Raw genomic sequence first — 26,477 nt, forward strand, 5'->3', positions numbered from 1 at the left:
ATGTCCCTGCGTATCACTGCAGCACGCTAGAGAGGAGAGCCCCAATGCAGTCACTTCCTCAACCTCTCAGCCAATCCGATGTGGACAATGACATGGTGGAGATTCTAATCTAAACCACAGTGCTTTCACACACACACACACACATCTACACATTTTTCTATGCCATGCTTGATACATACTTTCAATGTATGTGAAGGATTCCTCTTTTCCCCCTCTTTTCCTCAGACTGCGTTGATTCTATGTGAGGGTGTGTGTAAATGCACTATTTGTCATGTGCTTTTAAAAAGGTGTTTTTCAGTGAAAAATACCTCATGGAGTTAGGAAGGAACTTGCCGCGCTTGGTGTTAAAAGAACAATCAGTCCTCTTTTATTGGAAGAATTTTGTCTTCCTTCAATCCCAAACCCTTGGACCAAATGTCTTTAGTTATCATTCATTTCATTTTTTTTCTCCAATTTGCTCCTCTACCATTTGCATGTATTGCACTATCTACCCTGTACACATTCTGTTTTTTTCTTTACTCAGTATATTTATGTTTAGAATGATATTTAGTGATGTTACATATGGCACTTGGGGTAGCAGACCCAAATATTGTAGGTAGTAGAACATTTGCTTTTTTATTTCTTTGTGTCTGTTAATGAGCTGCCCATAACAATGAAATATGCACAACTGAAACAAACGGATCCCTAAAGGTAAATGGGTTTTCACAAAACACAGCTGTGTTCTGACTGCAAGTCCCTTTTCTAGTTAAGCCTTTGAAACTCTTTACAATCAAGGTCACCAGTTTGAACAGAACTATAATCCAACCGTTTTATTTGGACACCTTCCTTCAGAAATGACGTGTAACTATGTACATAGTTGTCCATAGATGTGGTGTTAGTGCGATGGTTGAACTGAATGTTTCTTGTAGCAGGTAGATAAAAATAAAACCCATAAGGGTTTTATGCCCCATAAGGCATTGTCAGTAAAGGACCACAGTATACTGGGAGGGAGTTTCTGTGGGGAAGGTTATTGGCAGAATGTGAGTGGTGTGATAGTGCCTTGTAAAAAAGCCCACTGGTTTGGGGTTCCTGAATCCTGATGTTTGCCCTGTGTGTGTGTGTGTGTGTGTGTGTGTGTGTGGGCTGTGGTAAAATATTGGGGAGGTAAGACGTACTGCATTTTACTCATTCAGAATTATCAAAGGATTTCATTTCAGAGTGGTGTGTGAGTGTGAGAGAGAGAGTTTATGTACATATGTGTATATTGTTTGGGTGTGTGTGTGCCAGTGTGCGCTGTGCATTTTCATTGAATGGACCTAGTCTCAGAATGCTTTCAGTGTACAACCAGACGCAGCTAAGTTGCAAGGGATTAATCATAATTATTATAATGTCCGAACAGTCGTCATCAGACATCAAGCTGATTGCCCAGGAAAATTGAGAGGCAGTGAATCAGATGATTTCCCAATAGGACAAAAAGGAGATCTTAAGGAGATTGTGAAATGCCACTCAGGCCATTGTCCCATCTTTATCAGCTCATTTAGTGAAATGTATTTCAAGAGTGTCATGTATCAAAAACACAATGATGAGTATTAAATCATTAAAGAACAATAGTAGATGGCTGAGATGAATGCTGTAGATTTTTGTCTTCTTACAAACAAAAAGAAATGAATGACCAAAGAGGTATCCAGCGAGTGTAGAGTTGTAGGAATCAACATAGAACAGTGGGAGTAGAAGGACCACAGAGGTCCATGACAGTATTCATGTAGTTTCTGTGACTACAAACGTTACGTTAATGTTGCGTTACAAACATTTGGAGAAACCAGGGTTACACTTTTGTCCTGAATGACTTATCTGGAAGTCTGGAATTGTTTTCTGACCAGTGGTTAAAAGATCAAATCATTAGCAGAAACACTGTGGGATATGTCGTGTCTGTGGCATATGCCATATTCTCAGTGCCTGAAAGAAGACTGCTTCTGTGCCTTTCTATTGTGCTACTTGAATGTTTGTTATTTTCAGCACAGCCTACTTTGCTCACTCTAGACAATAGACCAGACAAGAGGGCTCTAAATTCACATGCTGAATAGACAGACTGCAATCATATATTTATCAGTTACCTGAAGATGACTGCAGTTAAGGGTAGTTTATCATTGTCTATGTACTGGGGAAACATTTCAAGAAAGAAATCAAGCAATACTGACATTTCAATTATCCACAATAATCACAGATGCTGGTGTTTTTCCTTTGGATCCAACATCACATATCTGATGGTGAGCTGCATTTCTAGACCAGTGAAGCTGTGGTTCAAATATTTATCCAATTCTTTCATTCAATGCCAGAAAGTGTTTTTGCCCATCTTGATGGTCTGGCTTGCCTTTCTTGGTGGTTTTGCTTTACTCTTATGTAAAAAAAAGAAACTGCTATTTTTGTCTTCATTTGTCCCCCATAAACAGTTTCAGAGAAGACTTTGTTCCATCTTGTCTATCTGTGAGGTGAAATGTCTTTTGGCTGGCAGCAATAGGCACTAAATGAGCTATCGGTTTCATATTTTCATCTATAGCAGTCCCCAGTCAGCACACAAACGTATTGTACTAGGTGCCTTTCAATAGTTTAATTTCAAACATTGTTGTGTCATGAAAATGTGTTAACATTTTAAATTTGGTCTAGTTTGCTGGTCTCTAACTGTCTTGTTGAAATCAAACAATTGGCTACAATGTGGAACATAGAAAATGGAGGCAGTCACAGTCCACCCAGGTTGGACACATTCACTAACCATGCCTGTGTGGACAGTAGATAGAGGACATTTTCTAGAGGTTTGTGTTTCTGGCATCTGATTGATTAATTAATTAATTGATTAGGCAGCTGACTCATGTTTACTACGATACCTAACAAATGGACATATGATTAGGTGAAGTTGGAACCTAGTTATCACTCCCTTGTTCTCTTCCATTGTTACTATCCTTGTTGCTTCCTCTTCTGGCTAATGGGAGCCCAACAAGTTGTCCGACTACATACTTGGTAACAGCTATAAAACTGACCTTAAAGTGTCACAGCAGACAAACCATAATATGTTATCATTGTTTCCAATGACATGCCATTGTCATGTACTATTATTGGTCACGTGTCATGTTTGCATATCTCCTGTGATGTATTTACATAGCTGCCATTGCAATCTCTGACCATTGTAGATTATCCTTTTGCATCACTGGCACTAATTATTGTCATTCTTTGACAGAATATCACATCTACAATGACATTTTTGTCTGTCTCATGACCGATGGTTTTAGGAAATTGTCACCAGATTAATCTCGGCCTAAATGGACGGTGTCTACTGTATGTGGTTAACAAAGCTGCGTGTCTCTTTGAATTTCAAGTTCATTCTGTGCCAACATCCCCTACCATAGTGTTTCTGGTTTGTTTTGTCTCAAAAGGTATGTTTTAGAGAAGCTGCTTGAGAATGTTTTTACCATACAATCATTCTTTAAAAAAAAAAAAAATAGCTTGTATTCTCCTTTAATCAGAATTCAATTGACACAAATCATCTCATGCTGGTTTCATTTTGTGGTTTTGACTTTTACTGTTATTTTGTTATTACTTCTGCAATGTTCCAAAAAATAATGAGTTAACTCTTAATTTAAATTTGTATGGAGTAAAATCTACAAGAATTCCTTTTTGTTAAAATTTCTATTGTTATTCACATATTTTTGTTAAAACCACTTGATATTAAAAAGAAAATGCCTTTCCTAACCTTTTGTTTTGTTTGTGTTGAATGACTGGGGTTCATGTGCACATGACATAAGAAAGTATCTGGTGTGCACTATGAGTTCTTGAAAAAAGCTTAGTGACTTAAACATGTTTTTTCTTTTGACCATGTTCCTTAGAGGCTCTGTAATATACTGACAGACTTGTTGTTTCTCTTGGTTACTTGTAGTATTAATAGTCCAGTTCATTGAAATGTATTGTATACTACAGTACAGTAGCTGAATTGTCAGGACTGAAAAATGTTGGCATATAGCAAAAATCCAACACATGGGTAACTGCATCTGCTGTAAAACTGATTTAATGGAATCCACATTTCACATTGAGAGAAAACCAAAGTATTATCTTTGGTCTAAATATCATTTTAGACAAGAAACACTCTGTAGGCCAGAGTAAAGGCTTTTGTCATGGTCTATAATTATTCCATGGAATAATCATTATTTGCATCCTTGATGATAAGTGCACAGCATCAACAGCTTAATATAGAAGTGAAATTTCACATTTCCCCATAGCGGACCTGATATATAAATTAAATTACTTACAACATATTACGCCTTGTGTGGTGTAAGTTCATTGTTTTTGCTGCATCCACAGACTACTGTTTGACCTCTGCTCTGATCTGATAAGAGCAGGAGAGAATATTGCAAGTGACTTCAGTAGGGCTTAAGGAGCACAAACTTTCCTTTCATCATACATACATACACAGGTTTGGCTGACTGTCAGGGATGTAGTGGTAAAATAAGAGGTGGGTAAACTATGAATTCTGTGATCTCGGTGAGGTGGACTGCGCAATGCAGTATCGGATTTTTAAAAAAGGCATTCAGAACATGTTTGATGATGGTGGAGGTTATTGTCCAATGTTTATAACAATACCAGCAGTATTACAGTAAATGGTTCCTAGCAGGATTGCTACCTCAATTGAATTGCAAGTTAAATTCAAGAATTGAGTTGCGTTTAGTCTCCACTACATACCTGCTGACCGCTGAATAGCTCTGTAACAGAAACACTTTGTAAAACTCAAACAATCCAAAAACACTGTATGGTCACATCTTCCTTGACAAATGAACAGAACTCCAGGAAGTGTAGTGTGTACAGAAATATTTATATTGCATATTCTGGTCTCCGTCCTTGACCAGTCCTGGAGGGATAATTGAGATGCAGCAAAAACAGATTATGTCTACCTGTAAAATGCTGTGCTTAATAGTATACAACTCTAGATACATCTGTCAAGTGAGTAAATACAAATACAATATTTTCTATAATCTTCCATCATAAACAATAAACTTTTCTAAGCCCGTAACACCTCAAGCTTTTCAAGCCTCATTTTTCCTGACTTTATAAATACATGACCTCGCAAATCAACACACTCAAAATGACACCCCAAACCTTCACCACGGCCTTCACAACACTTACCCTGCTTACAAACAACTCACACCGGTGCTTGTGGGCAATTGGTGTTTTCTAGCTAGCCGTTGCTACTTTGAGTCCTCAGTGGTGTTAGCATAGCTAGCCCTAGTGTGGTGGGCATCGGTGTTTGAAGGGCTACCCACACAGGGTTGCGACCGAGAGTGGTAATCGATGGAGGCCCAAGGGCGGGCAATGGAATCCAAGCACAGGTGGGAAGACTGTGACTGAGAGGCTATCTGCGCATCCACAGCCAGCCGTTGAGCAGGACGGCCGACACCATGAGAGAGAAGAGCAGCATCTCCGCCTGCTTGTGCTCCACGTTCTGACGCTCGAGTGCAGCAAGACGACGACTCATCTTCAGGAGCTGCAAATGGATGAAATAACAAGGATGAGTTTGACAAGTGGATCTCAGTCCTATACCTGACTTGACTAATATTATTCAACAGCCTGGTCAAACTATTTATTTATGTGTGATTGGACGAGGGGCATAATTATGATAATACCACTGACTTAAAGCAGGTGTGCTTGGAGCAGGGGTGGCTATGAGATATACTGCATATACTGTATGCAAGAGGCTCCGGTGGTAAGACTGAGGCATATTGGGCTCAACTAGTTCATGTAATACTGTGCAACATCAGCATACTAAACTTTGACACTTTGTTGAGTGCCTATGTATACTGTCAACCAGGGATGACAAATGGCAAATTCAGGCCATGACAAAGGCCACAAATGTGTCCCTAAGAACAGAAATGCTTAGGTCTCATCTGGTCAGCAGGACAGTCTAGAATGTTGTTCTCACCTGTCGCCGAAGCACAATGAACTCCACTGCTGCTCCAGACTCCTCTTCTGGGCTCAACCAAGGCTCCTGAAGGGCACTTCAGAGCGCGCACGCACACACACACAAAAGTCAAGAGAAATTAAGTAGGTTTACCCTCCAGGTAATGATTCTGTCCATTAGCTTTAATATGTTTAACATACTTAATTTGTTAAACGTAGCTTTCATTCGAAAACATAGGTTGATGTATGTGCTCCTATTACTAATACATATTTAAAATACATACAGATGGGAAAAAGTAGATGACTGTTGAATCCATTCTGATGAGGGCTCCCATAGTGATATACATAACCCAAACAAACCCATTATAAATGATGTATTATACAGCTCTTCAGAATACTGCGAAAAGTTCCAGTCACATAAACGGACATTCCCAACATTTGGAAGGCCCATAATTATGTATAATAACTGCGGCAAAAAAATGATATCTGCTGCCAATTGCAACAAGTATTGTGCTTCTGATTCAAGTCATTCATATCATTCCATGATTCCATTCGCTTCATTGAAAGAGAAAGTCAGCAAGTAATACGTTGTATTGTATATATATACAGTACACACACACATATAGGCGAACAAAATTGTTCATACCCCTAGCAAATATTAATGTAATGTTGATTTTCTCTTGACCAATATGTTTGTTCTGACTGAAAATTACACTGCCACATGCCAAAAGGTTGTAAGACAATGTGGTAGAAACATGGAATCAAAAAATAATCGTTTTTATCTTTTTTAACATATATACAAGAGAGAGATCCACCTTTTCCTGGTTTCTGTGTATGGCTGCACCTCAGCTGAGCTGCGTGAGTGGTTCTCTGGGATGCCAAACCTTCAGAAGCAGAAAGGAAAATAAAGCTGAAGTTAGACTCTAATTAGGGTTAAACCATCAAGACACTGCAGCACTTTCAAAACATACGTTTTTCACTGTAAGTAGCTTTCCAGAGGTTTTGGAAACCAGAACACACACAACACTAACTACATCCATCCACACATGTACAGACACCCTGTGCATATTCAGTGTCACATCAAGAATAGCAAAGATGTTGGGGCTATCTGTGTTACCAGTCCACTTTTGCTTAAACCATACTGCCTGGTGGTTTGAGTCAATAGCATAAGACTACTGATGAAAGTACAAGGAAACCTGGTAAAGTAAGCAAAAAATAAGAGTACAACACCCTCTGCTGGCCAGCAAAGGCAGTGAGGTAATTCAGTAATACCAAATGACAAAATTCGTGAGTGGGTTTTTATGAATTATTCCTATTTTATTGCACCAATGGTAATGTAGCAAGAGTGATCAGTAGAGAGCCAGGCAAAGACAATAAGGCATAGCCTGCACAAGGCAAGATAACCTTTCACATATCTTATGTAAAGGCCACAGATTGGTAAACAAATGAGTGATCTGACATGGAGCTCTGCCTCTGAATCCAACAAGAGGATGGCCAACATTCAGAAATACTAAAGCATGCCGGGACAACCCTTCACCTGCATTATGGTGAAAGTACATGCACTGATCACAAACACAGAGTTGCCTGCTAATACTATTGTTTTTAAAGCCCAAATGAATGGATGCTTTTGGGGGAGAGGGGTTGGAAAATAAATGACAGCAATACTGAAGTGAGCCTGTCTGAATGTTATTATAAATAGTTTACCAGACTGAACTGTCAGGGAAAACTTAAGGGTTAGTAAAGCCACTCCTGGTACAGCACGACCACAGCAATACAAGCCTACATAGAAGACAGGGTTGGAAGCTGCCCTTCACTAAAGGATTGTAGCCAATAACAGGGATGGGATGGGATGAGAAGGCAGGAGATTGTGATCTGATGGGGATGCGTGTGTCGTGGTGAGCATTTATGGGAGGGCTAGTAAGCTGGTGGACTGGTGCAGGTGGAGGTGGGGGGGGGGGGGGGGGGGGGGTGGCAAGCAAGCCAGGGGTTAGTTGCGTCACCTGGAGGAGTATTTTTGGGCGACAGTCTGCAGGAGACGCTGGGAGGCCTGCTGTCCCAGTTCCTTGGCCGCCTGGAGCACGCCCTGGGGAGACAGCAGGTTGGGCGGGAGAGAGCCCAGCGCCAGGGCCTGGGGGGTGGCTGCGGGGGAGTCGACAGTGGCACTGCCTCGCTGGCTAGGAGCCAAGGCTCTTCCGGAACAGCGGCTACTACAGCAACACGGTGGTGGTGGGTGGGGTGGTGTCAGGAGTCGGGTTTGGTGGAAAGAGGTAAAGAGGGAGGGAGGGAGGGAGGGAGGGATAGAGGTCGGAGTGGTGGTGAGTTGAGAGAATAAGACAGCAGAGTAGCTATGTTATCTCACAGCACTACGGCTACTGTGAGTTCAGACTGACAGCTACTTGATCTTCCTCACCAACAATGACTGCAACAATGACAGTAAATTCATGTGTATGTGGGCTTCACCAAGTGCTGTGTGCTGCATACACACACACAGCTTCTGATAGTATCACACAAAGGTGCAACAAGCCCTCCATCATGTCTGCCTTAACTAAAAAAAGAGTTTGTGGTGCCTTGAAGTAGGGCTGGGCGATATGGCTGAAAACTGTATCACGATATAAGTATTTCATATCGGTCGATATCGATAATTCTTAGGGCTGTCAATCGATTAAAAAATTAATCTAATTAATTACATACTCTGTGATTGATTAATCTAAATTAATCGCATATATAATTTTTGCTGTGAAAGTATTTTAAATATTTAAATTCAAATGAATCATTGAATAATCAGCATTAGTGACATTCAAATTCAAAGACTCTTTTATTATTATTTTCATTGTTCAAATAATTGCCATAATAATCTATGATATGACCTAATATACTGAGGAAATAAATTCAAAAGTGCTTCGGGAAGAAGTTTTTTTTTCACATACAAGGCATTTCAGGCCACAGATATAACCTAGGGGACACAATTAAAATAAATTAACACTCCCCTCAATGTCAACACTTATTTCTTTGCATTGAAGTGCAAATTCCTTGCTGCAGACATCACAGAGGACTTTATTTTCAACACTTTATTTTTTTTTATCAACACCATCAGGCCGTTTTTTAAAAGTAAATGTTCCAATCAATGATTCCGGCAGCACGTTTTCTTCTCTCTCCTTCATTTTACAGTCTAATTTTTGCTGACTAGAACGGCTCAGGGTCAAAGGTCATACGGAATCGATTAATCTGCACTAATTTTTTTAATCAGTTATTTTTTCTGAAATTAATTAATCGAAATCAATCAGTTATTTTTGACAGCCCTAATAATTATTGATTTTTTAAAAATCTATTTCAGATAAGGACCAGAAGGGGAAAAAAAGTTCAATTTTATCTACTGGTTAGACTATTCAGTTTCCCCACGTGTGTTTAAGTTTCAAATGAATACTTTTTCTCCTTGGGACAGGCCCGTTTGAGTCTTGGAAAATACTTTCCCATTTGCATCGGGATTGAGTTGATTAGAATTTAGCAGTCAATTTGAATGCAACAGTTTTAAACAAATTCGTGCAGCGTGCTAATGATGCTAACCGGATTTAATAGCAATTCAGTCGTCTTGCACGATTGTGAATGTTTGGATTACATGCGCATGCTGAGGAGGGATGCACCTAGAGAGAGAGAGAGAGAGAGAGAGAGAGAGAGCGCACACGGGGCAAGCACTCATTGAAAGTCTGTGTTGAGGTAGGCCTACTTCTATCGTCTACTCTGGTAGAGTTGCACATACTAGCTACAATGCAAGATATATTTAGCCTATTTATTTATGGACAACGTAAGGCGGGAGGTGTGTGTTGCTTTTAATTATGGAATGTTCTATCGAACACATTTTTTATTGATATCGATTACATGTCTATTGCGATACATATCGCTATCGTTTTATCGCCCAGCCCTACCTTGAAGTTATCTTTAACTTTCTGATAGGAGAATGTTTTAGAGGAATAAACACCATCAACAGCAGTGTCACATCAAGGTTGCACATGTATTATTTGCTAGTGATAATGATACAAAAGTAGCACTACAACACATAGCCAACCAACTAACCCATCACAGAGCAGCTTAATGCCATTCTGAAAAGTATTGGTCAAATTGTTAAAATATTTTTCTGCCAATGCAATCTTGTAACAAAGCTCCTAACAGTGTCATTCAGAAAGCACTATGTATTTATTAAGAGCAATCATGGTACAATGAGAGCATACTCACGAGGGTGGAGATTGTAGGGCCTCTTTAGTGCGCGTGGGGGTGACTGGGGGGCTGCGGCCAAAGGCTTGATCGCTGTAAGACCTCCGAATGGGGCTCTGTTCAAAGGCCAGACACTAAGTCACTTGCCGAAACTGTGTGTGACCACAATAAATACAAGTGCCAGTCTGCCCATGTCTAATGCATGTAATTTATTATCAATATGTAAATGATTACATTATAATAATCTGTACAATGATTTCATTTTTCCAATCCATCAGTGCAATTTTAAGAGTAAAACTGCCAAGGGGGTGAATAAAGGAGAGAGGCATGTTTTGCAGGTGAATACAACAAAAAGAGAGAATGAACAAACATACACTGGCACTGGCAAAAATCATGGAAATGTCGGTACTATATAACGACACACACCTGTGCAGAATGTTGTAGGTGGGCCGCATCCACACTGAAGGCTCCCAGGTCCCACACAGAGCTGGCGTGGCCTGAACTGTGCTTGGAGAACATCGGCCGAGCACTAAGGTCTGGGACATCTGCTAGACAAACAGCTGTGAGCTTATAGTCACACACTCGCCACTGCATGACCATCACATAGTTTAGTGCATTGCAAATGGACTAAATATAGACTGACAAAATGAGTGTTCTTCATTACAGTTTGTGTTATTACTGGACAGGCCAAAGATCCTATTTAGGTATGATAATTAATGATTTGACATAAACCAAATGATTAATTCAGAATAACATACAAAATTAATTTGAAAAAAAAAAAGATTAAAAAGAAAGAAGGATTTTGAAAAATAAAAATCTGATATTTGATAGATGTGGTGCACAGTCTTGTGTGTAACGCGTTACAAAGTAACGAGTTACAGTAACGTAACTACTTTTTCGAGTAAAAAGTAGTGTAACACACTACTACTGAAGATTTGGTAACGTAACATAGTTCCTTTTTCATATCGACGCAACGTTACTTTTCCCAGGGACAGATTTGACAGTGACGCTGCTTTCTAAGCTGCGCGCTTGCGCAATAGGCATGAGCTCCACATGGCAGCCTACAGTACGTGACAGAGGCTGGTAGCATGAAGTGCAATCATAGCTCCACACGGTACGTGACAGAGGCTGGTGGCAATGAAGAGCAATCATAGCAAGCGAGACGCAGCCAACGCTAACTTCTGAGAGCTGGAGGTATTCACATTACTTCAAACTCGTTGAAACTAAGGGGAGGAATGTGAGTTAGTTGTAGCCTACACTGTGTCCTGATTTTGTCTACTGCCGTTAACTCAACTGCCAGCCTATTGATACGATTTGCACTAGCTTTGCACCAAATTTCGGAGGAGCGCCTGTTAAATGAAACAGTATAAGGCTATAAAATAAGCCCTCATATATTTTGTGCCCAAGATGTATCGAGGCTATGTTATTTGATATTGTTTCATAGGGCTTTAGTGGTGGTGTTGAAGCCTATAAGCCCAGTGTTTTCTTGCCAAGTGCTCGGTTTGTGGCATTTTTGATAATAAAGAGCACAAAAGAAATACCTGTTATGTCCTCCATAGTAGAACTTTATGTAGGCCTACACATTTAGGAACAGATATTGGGTTCTGCCCAGTCGAGCAACATAAAAGTAATGTAAAAGTAACGAGTAACGTAAAAAGTTACTTTCCATAGAGGCTAACTAAGTAAAGTAACGGGTTACTTTTTTGAGAACGAGTAACGAGCAAACACTACTTTTTTAAAAGAAGTAACTTCCCCAACACTGGTGGTGCATCGATTTACCGAACAGACCAGTCCAAGGTGTTCTATTGAACATCACAATACATAATCTCTACCATAATCTCTTTTAAATTGTCCTAAAATTGTTCAGAGAATTCAGTCAGTCAGTCGCTTTGGTTAAAAATGCGTCAGCCAAATGTAATGTAATGTAATAATCCACTGAAGTGCTTGTGGAACCTTCATGGACCACAAAACCACCGTGTGAAGCCCACACCCTTACCTGTTAATGCAAGCTTGTCTGGTATGTGCATGGTGTAGGCAGGATGAACATCCTCAGGTTTCTGCTCTTCCTCTGCCAATGTGCCAGGAGCCACTCTGATTCGCTCAGGTACCCGCATCCGTTGATTGATGCCCTCAGAGTAAGTGGACCAATTGGCCTGTGGTGAAATACAGGATGATATGAAAGTTGGATGCTTAAAGACCATCTGAAGAGTCAAATCTAGCTTATATACAAGGACACCGCTTTACACCAAACAATCAATCTTCATTGAAGATCTTCAGTTCTTCTCAAGATTCGGTGAGCCTCAAGCACTTTCAGATCAGTTATGCACTGGTTAGTCACTATATGCACAGTTAAAAAATAGTCCAGAAAGAATTACAGCAGTTTCACAGACAAATTTAGTTCAAATTTAGGTTCACCACAAAAAGTCTAATGGACTAATAACTTTTTCCACCAACTAACAGTATCCCCCGTGAACTCTGTTTACATTTCTTCTCAAGTATTTTTTTGAGGACAAGCAAAGGTTATGCGACACATAATTTGAAGAGGGAACGTCACGTCACGGGTCACAACCTAAGGACGTCGTTCTCGTGTTGTTGGGAGGCTTACATCTCAAACGTCTCATAAAACTGTAGACATTCTCACTCACCTCGGATGGATGTTGGCTGGAGGTCCGCCCTGGTGCGTAGTCAAACATCTGCGCGGCCATTATAAAGGCAAGCTTAGGCAACAACTGCAACCCGTGACAAATAAATTAGTGTTTTCTTTTGCTTTCTTTTTCAAAACATCCACAACATAGTATGCCCCCAAATCTGAGAACAGATTCCGTTGATAAATGTGTCGAAGAGAGGCTTAACTGAAAACCGGACTGCCCAAGTGGGGCTACTTTGTCAGTTCGGATCATAGATTAGCTGAACACGCACGCACACAGCATAGCATAGGTGTAGGCTGGCTACCTGGGAACAAGATTAAGGATGAATCCGGTTGACAGGGTGAACGTGCCAGGCCACCAATAAATCAGCTACATCTAGGCTATATGTTAGCAAAGGCAAAACGGTCTTAACTCAAAGCCACTGCTGACAACCATATCTATATCTATGCTGACAACAAGGTTTACATGTGCATGTCTGGAAAGTTGACGTTGACATTCTGAACTATGACTGTTAGTTAACAAGGGTTGTATTCTAAGCCACGAGTATACGTCGTACAAAACAGCAATTTAACTTTACAAAGTGCATACAGTAAAATATGTGTTTTAGCCTAAATTAAGCGTAATGTCACTGACAGACCTGTAAATGCATAGCAACCTAATGTTTGCTTGCTGGCTAATCTACTAGCTGCTTCTCTGGCTAGTTAGCTAACGTAACAAACTTCCGAAGAAGAGGACGACGCTGACCGGTCAAGTGCATTCGACTTCTGTAAATGCAAATAAGCACGCGACCGCAAATAACCATACCCAGGCTTTTTCACATGAACTATGATAGAATCACACACCTTTACTTCTAGGAACGTATCAACATTCAAGACGCCCCAGAAACTTTGTCATAGCAGTCTGACTCCTATTTCGGAAACTTAACGTCGTTAACGTAGGCTGCGTGACATAATACGCCCTTTGCGTGCTATGGCCAATGACATTAGCATTGTGTTTACCCATTGTTTACCCTTCAATGTGATGTAGGCCTACAGTAGCCAAAGCAAGCATACAAAGTACCACAACTGAATGATAGGGCCTACATAGACTAGCCTACTCATGGTTTAATATCTACAATAATAACAAACAAACTAAATAAGTAAGCGAGCAAAACGTGTAGCAAATAAATAAATACATAATTAATAACAGCAATACACATCAATCATAATAATAGACCACAATTAACAAGCTTTTCGAAGAAGCAGTTTAAATTGTCCACCAGATCAGCTAATGTATGTTTATAGTTTTCCTCATTGGCTTTCTTCCTCAGCAAGTTGCCAATTCCATATTTGTGGGCTAGGCCTAGGCTACCAGAGATTTCTTGACAATTATCACTTTCATTAGGCTACACCCAGGGTTAGATGTAGGCAACATTCCAAAATGTAGCCTAAATGTTTCATGTCGATATGTTTCAAGAGGCTGTTTATGTCATTAATGCAAAATCACACAAAGCTAGAGCAGATAAAATCCTTCATTTAACATATTCACAAAAGGAATCAGTGCTTTCAAAGACAAGATTTGGCACTTAGATAGACAAAATGGTGACAAACAGGTGGCAGGATGGGATGGAGACAAAAAATGACACTGTGACCAACCATAACCACTGATCTATAAAGAACACACTATCCAGTGTTCTTTATAGATCAGAGACCATAACCAACATTAACAGCACTTCAAATTGGTCACCATGGTTACAACATATTAATTATAATAACTAAAAGCTGAAGAGCACTATTCTGACAGGAATGAAACTGAGCTTGAGAGGAACATCAGGGTATGGTAGAATGCCTGGTAAGCCAGTAAATTTCACCGCATTTGATATGCAGTCAGAAAGTCATATCAGTGATAGTCAAATATTATTTTACACCTTTTCATCCCATTTAGACTTTATAGGCCTCCATCTATAGGCTGCTACTAATGACTGCCATATGTGAAATGTATTTCATTAGGCTAGGCTCCCCTAAAATAGGAGATTGTGAAAACACACTCAACGGAGTGAAACTACATTAGAATTCTGATGGCCTATGGACAAGTGTGGTAGCCTGGGTGAACCCAGACAAACCTTTTAACATATCTGCACTGATGACAACAGATATTGATGCATATTTTCTTTGGAATTGAGTAAACAACTGCATTTAAAACCTTTGTTTACCAGAAAGATGTGTTTGCTGCACGTCTGAAATGATTTGGTAAGAGTATAATGCACCAATTAAAGTTTAATTTCACTGCTCGTTAGGCCCTGGATGTTGTAAAATGGGAAATTCGGAAACAGGCATCAATGGGATCCTAACAGGCTAACAGGTATGTCTGGGTTCACCCAGGCTACAAGTGTGGTGTAAGTGAAGGCAATGTATATTTTATAATTTCTCTTTATATTTCAAACAAGGGAAACCCACAGTGGAGGGCAAGAGAACATGTCACTATGTGAATGCTCTCAGCCGTACCTAGGATGCCTTGATTAATGTCTAAGATCGGTCAAGTTATAACTCATAAGCTATACTTTTTAGCATTCTGAATTTCTGAGAAAGAGAAAAAGAAAGAGATGATGGAATACATCAACCTCTAAGGCAGCTACAGAACATAAGTGTTTGTCTTTTTGTTTTGTTTTTTGTTTTTAAAGAAAGAAACAAACAAAGAAAGAAAGCTCTTGCATGGCACTAGGTTGTAACTAGCTTAAGAGTTCTCTTCTTTGGGAAAAGCTACCTCCAGCTCCAGCAGTAGCTGATTGTTGCACAGAAAGCCCGATATTTGAATTATTCTATGATTCTTTTCATCAAATTCACAAAACTCAGGTACCACTAACCAAAACAAATAGAAATTGCATAAGAACAATTAGTTGTCAATTTGTTCAGATGCACACTTTAAAGGTGCCATGTGTAAGAATTCAGGTAAAAATATCCAAAAAAAATAAGCTATACGCATCAAAAGAATGAGAAGAAATAAGGGTGATGATGTCATTAAAAAAATGACAAGGTAGTGCTGCAGAGATATCAACCTGAATTAGCATGCTAAATTACTAACCACAGCCCGACAGGTGTCATAATACCAGTTTCGGCCATGGGAGGCGGTATGCGGGCAACATAACCGTCAGCCAAACTGCAATACACGAATAACTCGCACGGTTTGTGGACGTACTTGAACCAAAGAGTATACATCTGTCGGGCTGTGGCTAGTAATTTAGCATGCTAATTCAGGTTGATGTCTCTGCAGCACTATACCTTGTCTTTTTTTAATGACATCATCACTCTTATTTCTTCTCATTCTTTTGATGCGTGTAGCTAATTTTTTTGGATATTTTTACCTCGATTCTTACACATGGCACCTTTAACTGACTTTAACTCAAAAGTCCAAAACAAAAATACATTCATGCATTAATCAACTCTGAATGAAAACCATAACTGGATTTGCCAAAAATATTAAATAGACAATATATGTGTACATATGGTAAATACACAAGTATATAATAGTTTAACTCCAATTTGTTTACTCACCCACTGACACATTATGATTTAAATCATTGTGGTGAATTCAAAAACATGGTACAGACTCAAACTGACCCTATATTGCAGATGCACCAATTACAATAGCAATATATATATATGTATCTATTTTTTATATATACAAAACATCAATTATTCAACAATTAATCAAAAATTCAAACAGATCAATATTGATAGCCAACTCATTTAAGTCATTTACGACTCAGAAAACATAGAAAGTCCATAAAAGCAAAAATACAGCAGAGATGTTCATTACTAAATAAATAAATAAATAGATCAATATAAAAAATGACATGCAATTTGGCATAGAGGTGTAAGATGGTTTTGGCAGCTTGTACACATGAAATGAATGATGTTCATATGAGGATGACAGTGATTTCCTTCCTATCATTAATGTTTAGATTTTTTCCTACAGAAAACGTACATTGTAACACACGGACACACCTCCAGGTAAAAACTCACTGAACGCACACCCACAAGAGCATGTGCAAGGACGCCGACACGCCACACACACACACAGACAGACACACACACGCAACCACATTCTCTTCAACACAGTATATAATAGTGCTTTGACTGCATTTAGTATATAATCATCCTACTAGCACTCATGTTGGTTAAGACAAGAAACACTTTTCCAGTGCTTGGGGCACAATGAATACTTAAGTCAGTCAAGTCAATTCACAACTAAAACTATTTGCACGGTAGCACTATCACCAGGCCCACCAGACATCGAAAGTAAGCGCATGGTCACTTAAAAGACCATGTGTCCAGTCTTCCTTGACTTGTCAATGGCGTTTCTCAATCACTCATGTTCTGTCCTGCTGTAAAGCTCTGAGGTCTTCTCAGTTCTGGCAGTGTGTTAAACTCACTAGGTTTGTGCTGTTTAACATTGGATAAAACCTGAGCATAGGGCATCTGTTCTTGTATGCTGGGCTGCTTGGCTGATGAATCACAGTCCTAGCATTATCGACAGTCACTAAGTCAAGATAAAACAGACCACAATTATGTAAGCAGCACAGAAAATAAATGAAACAGTACAGCACATGGTTAAATAAGCTAGTGCTGAATGCTCTGTACAATCTTACTTAGTTGTCTTTTGTCATACAAAGAGTAAACAGTCAAAGGTTGTGTTGGGGGATTAAAACCGGAATGTAGGCTCATTCTTTGAATGAGTGTGTGTGTGTGTGTGTGTGTGTGTGTGTGTGTGTGTGTGTGTGTGTGTGTGTGTGCCCGCACATGCATGTGTGTATGTGGATGTTTTGGTCTCAGTAGGATTCCTGGCTGATACACTGATCATGCACTTTATAAGATACACAAGTGTTTACAAGTGTGCGTCTCTGTACATGTGTACACTGTGTGTGTATGTGTGTGTGTGTGTGTGTGTGTTGGCAGTGAATACAGGGCAGTTTTAATTCTCAGGATACAGATAAATATATAAAGTCATACGCTATAGTGTTTTTTGGCACTCCAATAAGTAAATATTAAACACATGACATTTTTTTAGAATGCTTCTCTGTGACGTAAACTTTACCGTAAATTTATCTTACAAGGAATTATATAAATCCCCATTCTGGCACATGAAATGTGGATCATAAGCAACTTATTCATAATTAACTTTGTTTTCCCTCTTTAGACTCTGTGGAACTTATGTTTCCATAAGTAGCTCTGAAGTACATTTCACCACATGACCTCAGGAACCTTCAGATTCATCTCACCCTACTTGATTGCCTTTGTGTTAAATGTCAGAAATGTTATAAACTGTAGATGTAGAGGAAGTGTTTTCCATCCCCTTCCCCCCTCCATAATGATATTTGTCCCTTCTTCAAATGTTAAGGCCAAAGTTGAGGCGTTACAAGGTAAGAGAGAGAGAGAGTGAGAGAGAAAAAGAGAGAGAGAGTGCTCTTTGTGAGTGGTGGGACAGAGGACATGGCACAACAGGAAGAGGGGTGAAGACCTGAGCCTGCGCTTCTGTTGTCATAGAGAGGTTGCGTTTTCTTTTCAGCATCATCCAAATCTTCATAGAATTGCCATATGAAACACAGCCAAACACTTAGGCAGCTATCCGCAAAACACACTCCCACAGGGCAATCAATGACAAGAGGAAAGGAAAGTCAGATGCAAAGCCAAACACTCACACAAATGGCATGCTCTGGCAGCAACAGGCATTACAAAAACACCCCTCGGAGTTGGAAAGAGAAAGGGTGCATTTTGACAAAATTGAAAAAGGTCTCTTCCCCCTCTCCCTGCCACTGTCTACTGTCCTGGCATCACAAGTTCACTTGTCCTTGATGATCTCGTCATACTTGGGCGGCGGGTCACTGTAAGGAGCGGTGGTCTCGTCGCTGCTGGTCTCGGCGTGGCCCGTCACCTCCTCGTAAGATGGCGGTGGCGTGGCCCCGGATAGTCGCGACGCCACCGATGTGGAGGAATCCTGCACGTAGAGGGCGCGGCCGTTTGGCGGGTGCGGGACCTCGGACACGCTGCCCCTCCCTCCACCACCGCTTCTCTCCACCCCGCTGATGATCACCGTGGGTCGGCAGGGAGGGGGCTCGGGGAGGACGGGGGCAGACGCGGCCGCAGGGTGGTGGTGGTGGTGATGGTGGTGGGACTGGTCAGCCTGGGAGGAGGACGTCGGCGGCGGCGTGTCCCGGTGCACCAGGATGCGAGGCAGGCTGCGTGAGTTGCGGCTGGCCAGGTAGCGGTTCTGCGGGTAGGCCGGCCACCGGCGGCGCATGGTCTTCTGCAGCTGGCAGCGCCACAGGAGGAAGAGCCCGATGAGTGCCAGCAGCGTCATGACCAGGAGGGGCACCACCATAAACACCACATCCTTACTGTCGGAGCGGGACTCGGCATTACTGCCGGCACTGCGCATCTTCCAGAACTCCATCTAGACCAGCCAGAGAGAGAGAGAGAGAGAGAGAGAGAGAGAGAGAGAGAGAGAGAGAGAGAGAGAGAGAAGGCAAAAGGTCAGCTCTTGGTGTAATACAGCTTCATCCTAAACTTCATCCAAAACAATTGAATGACACTTAGACATTTTCTCATTCCTTTCTCAATTGATTTTTTAAAAGAAATTCATAATTCCATCGGGACCAATTAGTATTCAAATTGACTCAGAGTGAGAGAAGCATGTGAACAAGAAGGAGTCCAGTGCACACATACTGTAGGCTTATAACATGCTGAGATATAATGAAATTCAGAATGTTTCCTCAATGATTCTCCCATTATTTTCTATTAGTGTTTTCTCAGCAGTTATCAGAATTCCATTTTTAAGTTCCTTGTTATATCTGTCACTTCACACCTCACTATATCACTTTTCACAATTCACACATACAGAATAATGCAGTCTGATATTTAAAATGATCTGTCTTTACAATTATAGATAGACAGATGAATAGATACAGAGAGCGCAAAAGAGTGAGAGGGTATTTAAACATGTAATGATCATAGCTGGAAGACATGCAGGACACATCTGTGGGAAAAGGTAAAATGGAGATGGAAATTGCTGGGGATTAAAAAGATTTTGGATTACCGTGCGTTCCTTGTTCTCGAACACCTCATTGGCCTCCTCAAAGCTGCAGCTCTCTTCCACACACTCTCGCTCAATATTGCCCTGGCGGAATTCCTCCAGGAAGCCATTGGCCCGCGGGAAGCGCTTAAGGAGTGAGTGTGCATCTTTCCCGTCCAAGAATGCTACACCAGAAAAGTGGCAAAATTACACATCTGTTTCTGGATGCATAGAAACATTGAAATATTCTGAAATATTGCTTAATGACTCAAAGGCTGCATGTATGATTTTATGTGTGTGATTGTATGCATGTTTCTTGCCTCAACTCAGGAATGCAACTAAGACTAATGATACAGTATATCTTTACACAGTATACGTATCATATCCCCTGAATTTAGGCATTGTTGTAAGTCTTTTTGTTACCAAAATGTGTACAATGTACTTGTGTCTACGTGTCTATCCTCAAGCAGCCTTTAGGTGACTCCTATGTAAAAAGTAACATCATATACCATTTATCCCCAGTATTCATTTTCATTCCACAGAATTCAAGCCATCTCCCTCTCATTAATAATGACCCTGCTCTGACCACATAAATGCTCAGGCTATTTACAGAAACACCTCACTAAATCATCAGCTGAGACCACATGACATGACCCTGAATGCATTGACACACATTCTCGGTCACCACCACCCATATTAATGAAGTCAGATATTGTCAGGGAGACAATGCGTTTGACCTTGTATTGTTGCGATGCCTGACGAAGATCCAAGGGGATCGAAACGTTGCTTTTAAATTAATAAAGTTTATATTTTGGAGCAGTTGCAGTGTGCAGACCACACTTTTTCTACCTTGTATTGTTGCTACATGAGCCTGCACCAAGCTTTTATCTTTTAAAAATAGAAAAAGCAAATGATATGTTTGCTTACATTACAATCTAATTGCTGACCCTTTTTACACTTAAGCGATAAGAAGTATCATAAGATAAGGAATAAGATTTTTTTTTAAAAAAACACTTAAAATTTAAATCTACAGTCCATTTAGTCCAATTTACTTTTTATCAAAGCAGTGAATTTCTCCTCATGCTATTCTAACCTTGTGTAGGCTACCTTTAACTGCAGATCACTTACCAGCTGCCATGCTGCTCAGCTCCTCTGACTGGCATATGCTGACCTGAAAACCAAAACATATAATTAGGCTATAACACATTATCTGTCAAACAGGTGTGTACAACATTTGACAAAGGAATAAAATAACAACCAACAAAATGTCTATAACAATACTGAATATGGAGTCCTAGCCGACTACACTAAAGGCTACTCAGTTTAATCCAATTTGTATCCCAATAAATTAGGAACTAATATAGCCTACCCTATTCATATAAATCCTATTTTAAGAGATGGGAGGTGTTCCCATGGAAACTGATATATTAGCCCAGAGAGACGCGCGTTTATTCAATATAATCATAGGCCTAGGCTATGTTGCCCCCATTAAATATTGGAGTAATAGACATTAGCTACATTATCTATACCAGTTTAGCAGTTGCACCGTGACATTCAGCCATTCGGTTGTATCCGAGACTGGAATGCTTAATAGAGGTAGCTAATATCTTATAGCTTATATCTTATATCGGTGGACAGTAGGCTAATACTAAAAATTCTCCGAAACCATCCAATTCTCCGAGCTCTCACTTAAACGCTCTAATGACACGACCTGGAAGTTAAAGTAGGCCTGCTGGCAAATAATATCATATTGAAATAGTCAAATCATCTCAGTGTTTTGATTAAACTAGTGTGTAACAATTTATGAATCAATATCCAACTTCAAAAAATATCTCTACACACGCGTTTCAGACCACGTAGAATACCTAGCCTTAGAAATAGCGGAAAAAAAATAGTTATGATTTGATCAGGGAAGCGCTCGAGAGATGAGGCGGCGGTGAGAGTCGGAGAGCATGTCATCATAAAATAACCACTGAAGTGGATGCAAGAGGAATAGCCTACCATATTGTAACAAAACAATCACAGTGAAACTACGGGCTGGCAAACAGGCTGTAGCCTAATTTGTTTATTTCTTTCAGCCTATTTTCTCAATTCAGTTTCGGAGCGCTACGTTCTATTCAATGCTCCTGTAACCTACTAGCCTAATAAAACACAGACAGACAGGCGCATCCTATCGAAGAAAACAGACCACGAACAAATGTCCAACTAAAAGACTAGGCTAGGACTGGGCCTAAGTTGTAAAAATGATCTCAAATTTGTTTCCTACAGGTTAGTGGGCTATGCCAGCATGGCAAGGCACGCTACCCTAATTAATTGGAAGGTTTAATTGAGAAAAAGGCTTTTGTTTAAAACATACAGTAGGTAACCATCATAACCCATGTTCACTTTCCCCTGAACTGTTCTTAAAATATTATCATCTTTTTTGCTTTTCTTGCAGCCAGATTTCTAACATACAAGCAAATAAAATATTAATCAGCTCGAAAGCCTAGCCATTTCTCATTGCTGTAAAAGCGGGCACTTATCTCTAGCCTTTGAGCTCAGAATCATTCAGTTCTCGCCACTTATCACTGTATTGGACTTAAAGGCTTCCAAATTAACACGAAGTTCAACTGTATTTATCAAAAACATACACTACCTGTCAGGCTATCGCAGATGCCTTCGCATTCCGTCCCTATTTCCAGTCCCAGAAGAGCCACATGAGTCACACAAATTGAGACAGAGGTATAGACTATCCAATAAGGGTAGTGAAATATCTATCATTGTCCAATGAAAGGACTCTTATTGCTTTGTTGAGTCTGTAACACAGCCCCCTGATGGCGAAGTGCACTGTGGGTATTGGAGTCTGGATTAAACCATGCCACTGGTCTTTTTTTTTTTTTTCAAAATTGGGGCAACTAATCTCTTAATGTTTATTCAAATATAACTGCGTGAATACGAGTGTCCGTATACTAAACCACGTACAGTCATTTTGCTCAAGATGTTGCAAAAGTCAAAAATAAAACCAGCCAAATTTCTGCTCATGCCACACCTTACTCATATAAACTACAATTCCCTGGATCACCCTTTGCCTGGTGTCATTGGCGTTTTTTTTTTTATTTTAGGTCAGTATAATGTAGATTGGATAGTGTCTTGAAGTGGGCTTTTATCAGACAAGTGGGGTGGAGTATTGTAGGAATAATGATCCATAATTAAATAGCACACACAGTCAAAATGATCAATTAGCCTAGACTATTACTATTTAATCTTACCAGACTCCTCCAGATATGAATAGCAAACAACAAACAACAAAAACTGTATATCTTACACAAATTAGGCCTGCTGTAAGGCTAGGTTGGCATGTGTGCATTTATATTAAGGGCAATCTACTATTGTAGCCTACAGTTGGAAAAAGATTTTTCAGTGAAAACTATGCTCCATGCATTTGCTCACAATCTTTAAGCCTATCATCTACAAAGTGTGAGAAAAGGTATGAAAGATAACTTCATTTATTTCTATAGCTTTATTTATTTTGAAAATGTGGGAAAGTACCTAATTCCCTATTTAGTAAAGCTAACCCCAAAAGAGGTTGAGTGCTGACCTCTCACTGAAGGGGATTTACCCTCCCTGACATTCCTCCCCTGGCGTTTCCGACTATCAGACCATCTTTGCGCGAAGCGTGAAGACACAGCACAGGCCTCACTTCTCTGCCAGTCCCATTGGTCCCCTCACATCAAAGGATTAAAGGAATGAGGTTTTTAAAAGGAGGTGTTTTTATGCTACTGCCGCCTCCCCACCTCCCTTTTTAAAACTACTGCACCCCACCCTAATTAGACTGCAAACAAAGCAAAGAGGCTAAAAAACAAACAAAACTGTCAATTTTTCAATTTTATTTGTGTTTGGCATAACATGGGAAAAGTAGAAAAATAGTCAATATAAAGATAAATATATTTATGTGGATATGTACACTATAATTTAAAAATAGTAACAAGAGTTAGGTCCTGAGATGAATGGCAAACAGCCTCGTCCCAATGTGAGATCCATTTGTTCACCAATGATTCTGTCCCCAAAAGGAACTTCTAAGAACACACACACACACACACACATCAAAAGAGTGAGAGCATTTTAGTTTCTCAGCCCAAGCTGAAAGCAGCGAGAGCATTGATGCTGGCTGGAGTGAGCTCTGCCGTCAGCTCCTGAAGCCCTGCTTCTGATTGCCAACTAGAGGCTGTCCACATCTGACTGGTGGTCAGTCCTGTTCACTTACGGCAGAGAAACCAGAGTTCTCCCCCCTCTGGGGCATCTTCAGTGTGTCCATGGATTTAATTTAAGCCACTAAAGCAAGGGTGAGGCTGGACATATTCCTGAGACTGGCCTTTCTGCTCTGCCTCCATCAGCTGTTCTTCTTCCTCATTGTCCTCATCTTCCTCATCAGTATCACTGTCCGATTCCTCATAGAAACTGATCGTCGCTTGGACAGGGAAGTTTCTGAGCAAGGCGTCCCCATCGCTGTACAGGTAGTCATATGACTTAGATTTGGGCCAGAAAAGCCTGTGAGGGTAAAGAGAGGCAAAAAAGTTAAAAACACGGTCTCCGACATCCCACAACACACTACCATCACTGATTAAAAAAAAAAAAAAATGTGTCTGCACTTTCTTCACCCACACGTACATAAAATTAGGGCGGGCGGAAATTAAAACTCTTAGGTGCAGTTACTACATATGTGTGGCATTTTACACACACACACAAGCGCCTTGGGTGTTTTATCGAATTACCACCACCCAAGGTGTGATTGTGGGTTTTAGAACGACTAACACATTGCCTGGTCCGATTAAAGTAAGTTCACGTGGCATTTACACTATGAGGCCACAAACACACAGTACACCATCGTAGAAGGGGAATGAGAATGTCCTCCCAGACACTACTAACCTGACAGGGTGTTGAAAGGGCTGTAGTTTGCTGGAGGTTGTGGTGGCGCCTGGCACAGGAGGTCTGGAGTAAGGCTGCAAGGGGATAGAGAGAAAGAGAGAGGGACAAACATTAGTCCTCTGCAATTAAATAAAACAAGATTCACTCTGACACTCTCGGTGTCTACCCAAAGGCAGTTATGACAACTTCCTGCCAAGTGGTGGATGATAGCCGGATGGTGCCCCTGGACGTGGTGGCACCTACTACAGGATGCCAGCTAGAGCACTGGCTCCAGTGTGGCAGCTTAGGAGGTGTTAGGGTGGCGCTATCCTGTGGGAAACTAGCTGGGCTGGAGGAGGCGGAAGAGGCAGAGGTGTCTGTTTTGGCTGGTAGCATGGGCAGTTTGCATTATGGAGAGGCACACCTCCCTCCCTCTCACCTCCGTTTTTGTCGACCCCACTCTCTTCTTGCACCACCTAACTGGCTCCTCAGTATGAGAGACAAGACAAGTAGTGCCATATGGCTGTTGCTTGCCCCACTCTCACTCTCTCTCTCTCTCTCTCTCTCTCCAGTAAGTGGCTCAGTGTCAAGAAAACAGCTTAACCGTCACACCTTCTGAGCCAACACAGAGGCTAATGCTCACAGCATGCTCGTCTGTCTCCTCTACTGCAGCCCTGCTGCTAGTCCTGTTCATTTTATTTGTTCTGGTGGAGTGAGACTGGATATCTAATATGTCTATCTGACCATGACAGCAACATGTATTTGCTATATCTCAGAGAAATAGATACTTACACAAGCAAGCTGGCTTCTCTGGCATCTAGTTTGCGCATTGTCGCGAGTCACGAGCCATGGTCTCCACAGGGCAGATTTACTGCTGAAAAAGAAAATGGTTTGTGTCAGAAGGCTGTAAATGAAAGTTATATGAGGCTTACACGGTCTATTATTTTCAGCGGCATTTCAAAATCCGACTGAAGATTATGAATGTTGCAGAAATATTAACAAGACAGTAGAAGCAGGACAATGCATTTAAATGTATCGTAGCTAACTCAGGAAGACGTGTCTTACCTGGCGTGTACTGAACAGTTCCCGTTTGAGACCAGTCGAGGTGAGGCGGCGAAGGGCGTCTGCTGAGCTACGAGACAAGCGGATTGCATGTTTGATGATGCTCGTGCTAATCTTCAACTGTATTCGCAATTAAGTCGATCAGTTTCCCCGCAGGATGTTGTCTTCGGTCCGGTTGGCCTGCAGAGTGCTCGCTATCCTTTGCCTTCGATCGAGTGACTAGCCGAGCAAACAGCCCGAGGTTTATAAAGGCACCTAGCCGCAGGAGGGGGTGGGGAGGGGGCACTGCCAAATGATAGAACGAGGGGGTTGCTGTGACTGCGTGACCCACTTGGGTGACCATAAGCAATTTGGTGTGAGGACTTACCCAGTTGTATAAACACAGAAGCGCTGCGTGACGGTGAGAAATCTGGTACCGTGAGGTTTTTGTAAAAACACGGAGGGGAAAAGTTACGCACCATCTGCGCGAAAGACAACAGGAGGCAAATAAAGAGAGGGCCATATAAACCTATAATTGGGTAAGTTAGTAGGCTGTTTTACAATACTGAAATGAAATAGATAAGAAGCATAGCATTCTAGTCACATGTATTATTTGGTGGAAATTGGGGAGGTTAAAGCAACATAGTCTATTTAAATTGATTTGGGCAACATATGGTTGGTCATTTGGAACCGTTTATTCCAATGTGCCTCATTAGGCTATCACTAAGT

At 40.8% G+C, this 26,477-nt stretch overlaps 4 protein-coding genes across 19 annotated transcripts in view; 1 reads left to right on the forward strand and 3 right to left on the reverse strand.

Annotated features, from left to right (window-relative positions):
• Positions 1-3,968, forward strand: part of amot (angiomotin) — a 38,862-nt gene extending 34,894 nt beyond the window's left edge. For 3 of the 9 annotated variants that reach the window (XM_042091242.1, XM_042091244.1, XM_042091243.1), the window contains one exon: positions 1-3,967. In XM_042091242.1, coding sequence (XP_041947176.1) covers positions 1-113 — 113 coding nt within the window. In that variant the 3' untranslated portion in view covers positions 114-3,967. The other 6 variants (XM_042091240.1, XM_042091241.1, XM_042091247.1 and 3 more) reach the window with 3 other exon arrangements.
• Positions 70-22,543, reverse strand: LOC121708540 (transmembrane gamma-carboxyglutamic acid protein 3). 2 transcript variants are annotated; one of them, XR_006031693.1, is made up of 5 exons: positions 22,459-22,543; positions 20,952-20,994; positions 19,848-20,008; positions 16,824-19,205; positions 70-145 (listed from the first exon to the last, which is right to left on the reverse strand). XR_006031693.1 is itself a non-coding variant. In XM_042091255.1 (4 exons), the coding sequence occupies exons 2-4, from the start codon at positions 20,959-20,961 to the stop codon at positions 18,594-18,596; spliced, it is 783 nt and encodes a 260-aa protein (XP_041947189.1). In that variant the 5' UTR covers positions 20,962-20,994; positions 22,459-22,543; the 3' UTR covers positions 16,341-18,593. The 2 variants fall into 2 exon arrangements, 1 of the variants encoding a protein (XP_041947189.1); XM_042091255.1 differs by lacking the exon at positions 70-145 and having other exon boundaries at positions 16,341-19,205.
• LOC121708538 (mitochondrial fission factor homolog A) lies at positions 4,817-13,748 on the reverse strand. 6 transcript variants are annotated; one of them, XM_042091251.1, is made up of 9 exons: positions 13,619-13,748; positions 12,774-12,857; positions 12,125-12,281; positions 10,555-10,688; positions 10,150-10,244; positions 7,920-8,123; positions 6,735-6,803; positions 5,942-6,017; positions 4,817-5,506 (listed from the first exon to the last, which is right to left on the reverse strand). In XM_042091251.1, exons 2-9 carry the CDS (start codon positions 12,831-12,833, stop codon positions 5,375-5,377), a joined length of 927 nt encoding a protein of 308 aa, XP_041947185.1. In that variant the 5' UTR covers positions 12,834-12,857; positions 13,619-13,748; the 3' UTR covers positions 4,817-5,374. The 6 variants fall into 6 exon arrangements, with proteins under 6 accessions (XP_041947185.1, XP_041947187.1, XP_041947186.1 ...); XM_042091253.1 differs by having other exon boundaries at positions 7,920-8,126; positions 10,555-10,673; positions 13,619-13,747; XM_042091252.1 differs by having other exon boundaries at positions 7,920-8,126; positions 10,555-10,676; positions 13,619-13,747.
• A 1,161-nt stretch (positions 22,544-23,704) lies between the features above and the next one.
• Positions 23,705-26,021, reverse strand: ripply1 (ripply transcriptional repressor 1). 2 transcript variants are annotated; one of them, XM_042091257.1, is made up of 4 exons: positions 25,773-26,021; positions 25,500-25,578; positions 24,729-24,802; positions 23,705-24,350 (listed from the first exon to the last, which is right to left on the reverse strand). In XM_042091257.1, the coding sequence occupies exons 1-4, from the start codon at positions 25,859-25,861 to the stop codon at positions 24,122-24,124; spliced, it is 471 nt and encodes a 156-aa protein (XP_041947191.1). In that variant the 5' UTR covers positions 25,862-26,021; the 3' UTR covers positions 23,705-24,121. The 2 variants fall into 2 exon arrangements, with proteins under 2 accessions (XP_041947191.1, XP_041947190.1); XM_042091256.1 differs by having other exon boundaries at positions 25,500-25,581; positions 25,773-26,018.
• Between the last annotated feature and the right edge of the window lie 456 nt (positions 26,022-26,477).

The sequence above is a fragment of the Alosa sapidissima genome, chromosome 5 (genome assembly GCF_018492685.1).
Source record: "Alosa sapidissima isolate fAloSap1 chromosome 5, fAloSap1.pri, whole genome shotgun sequence".
Classification (NCBI taxonomy): domain Eukaryota; kingdom Metazoa; phylum Chordata; class Actinopteri; order Clupeiformes; family Clupeidae; genus Alosa; species Alosa sapidissima.

What these genes read in the sequence shown, in the direction of transcription:
- ripply1 (XM_042091256.1), bottom strand. Translation starts at nt 25,861, where the DNA reads ATGCAATCCGCTTGTCTCGTAGCTCAGCAGACGCCCTTCGCCGCCTCA. An exon ending in AACTGTTCAGTACACGCCAG is followed by an intron (nt 25,582 to 25,772) that starts GTAAGACACGTC and finishes TTTCTTTTTCAG; the next exon opens with CAGTAAATCTGCCCTGTGGA. An exon ending in CCCTTTCAACACCCTGTCAG is followed by an intron (nt 24,351 to 24,728) that starts GTTAGTAGTGTC and finishes TTACCCTCACAG; the next exon opens with GCTTTTCTGGCCCAAATCTA.
- LOC121708540 (XM_042091255.1), bottom strand. An exon ending in TCGAGAACAAGGAACGCACG is followed by an intron (nt 19,206 to 19,847) that starts GTAATCCAAAAT and finishes TGGCTGGTCTAG; the next exon opens with ATGGAGTTCTGGAAGATGCG.
- LOC121708538 (XM_042091249.1), bottom strand. Translation starts at nt 12,833, where the DNA reads ATGGCCGCGCAGATGTTTGACTACGCACCAGGGCGGACCTCCAGCCAA. An exon ending in CCAGCCAACATCCATCCGAG is followed by an intron (nt 12,282 to 12,773) that starts GTGAGTGAGAAT and finishes ATTTCACCACAG; the next exon opens with GCCAATTGGTCCACTTACTC. An exon ending in GCCCTACAATCTCCACCCTC is followed by an intron (nt 8,127 to 10,149) that starts GTGAGTATGCTC and finishes GTGTTGCTGTAG; the next exon opens with TAGCCGCTGTTCCGGAAGAG.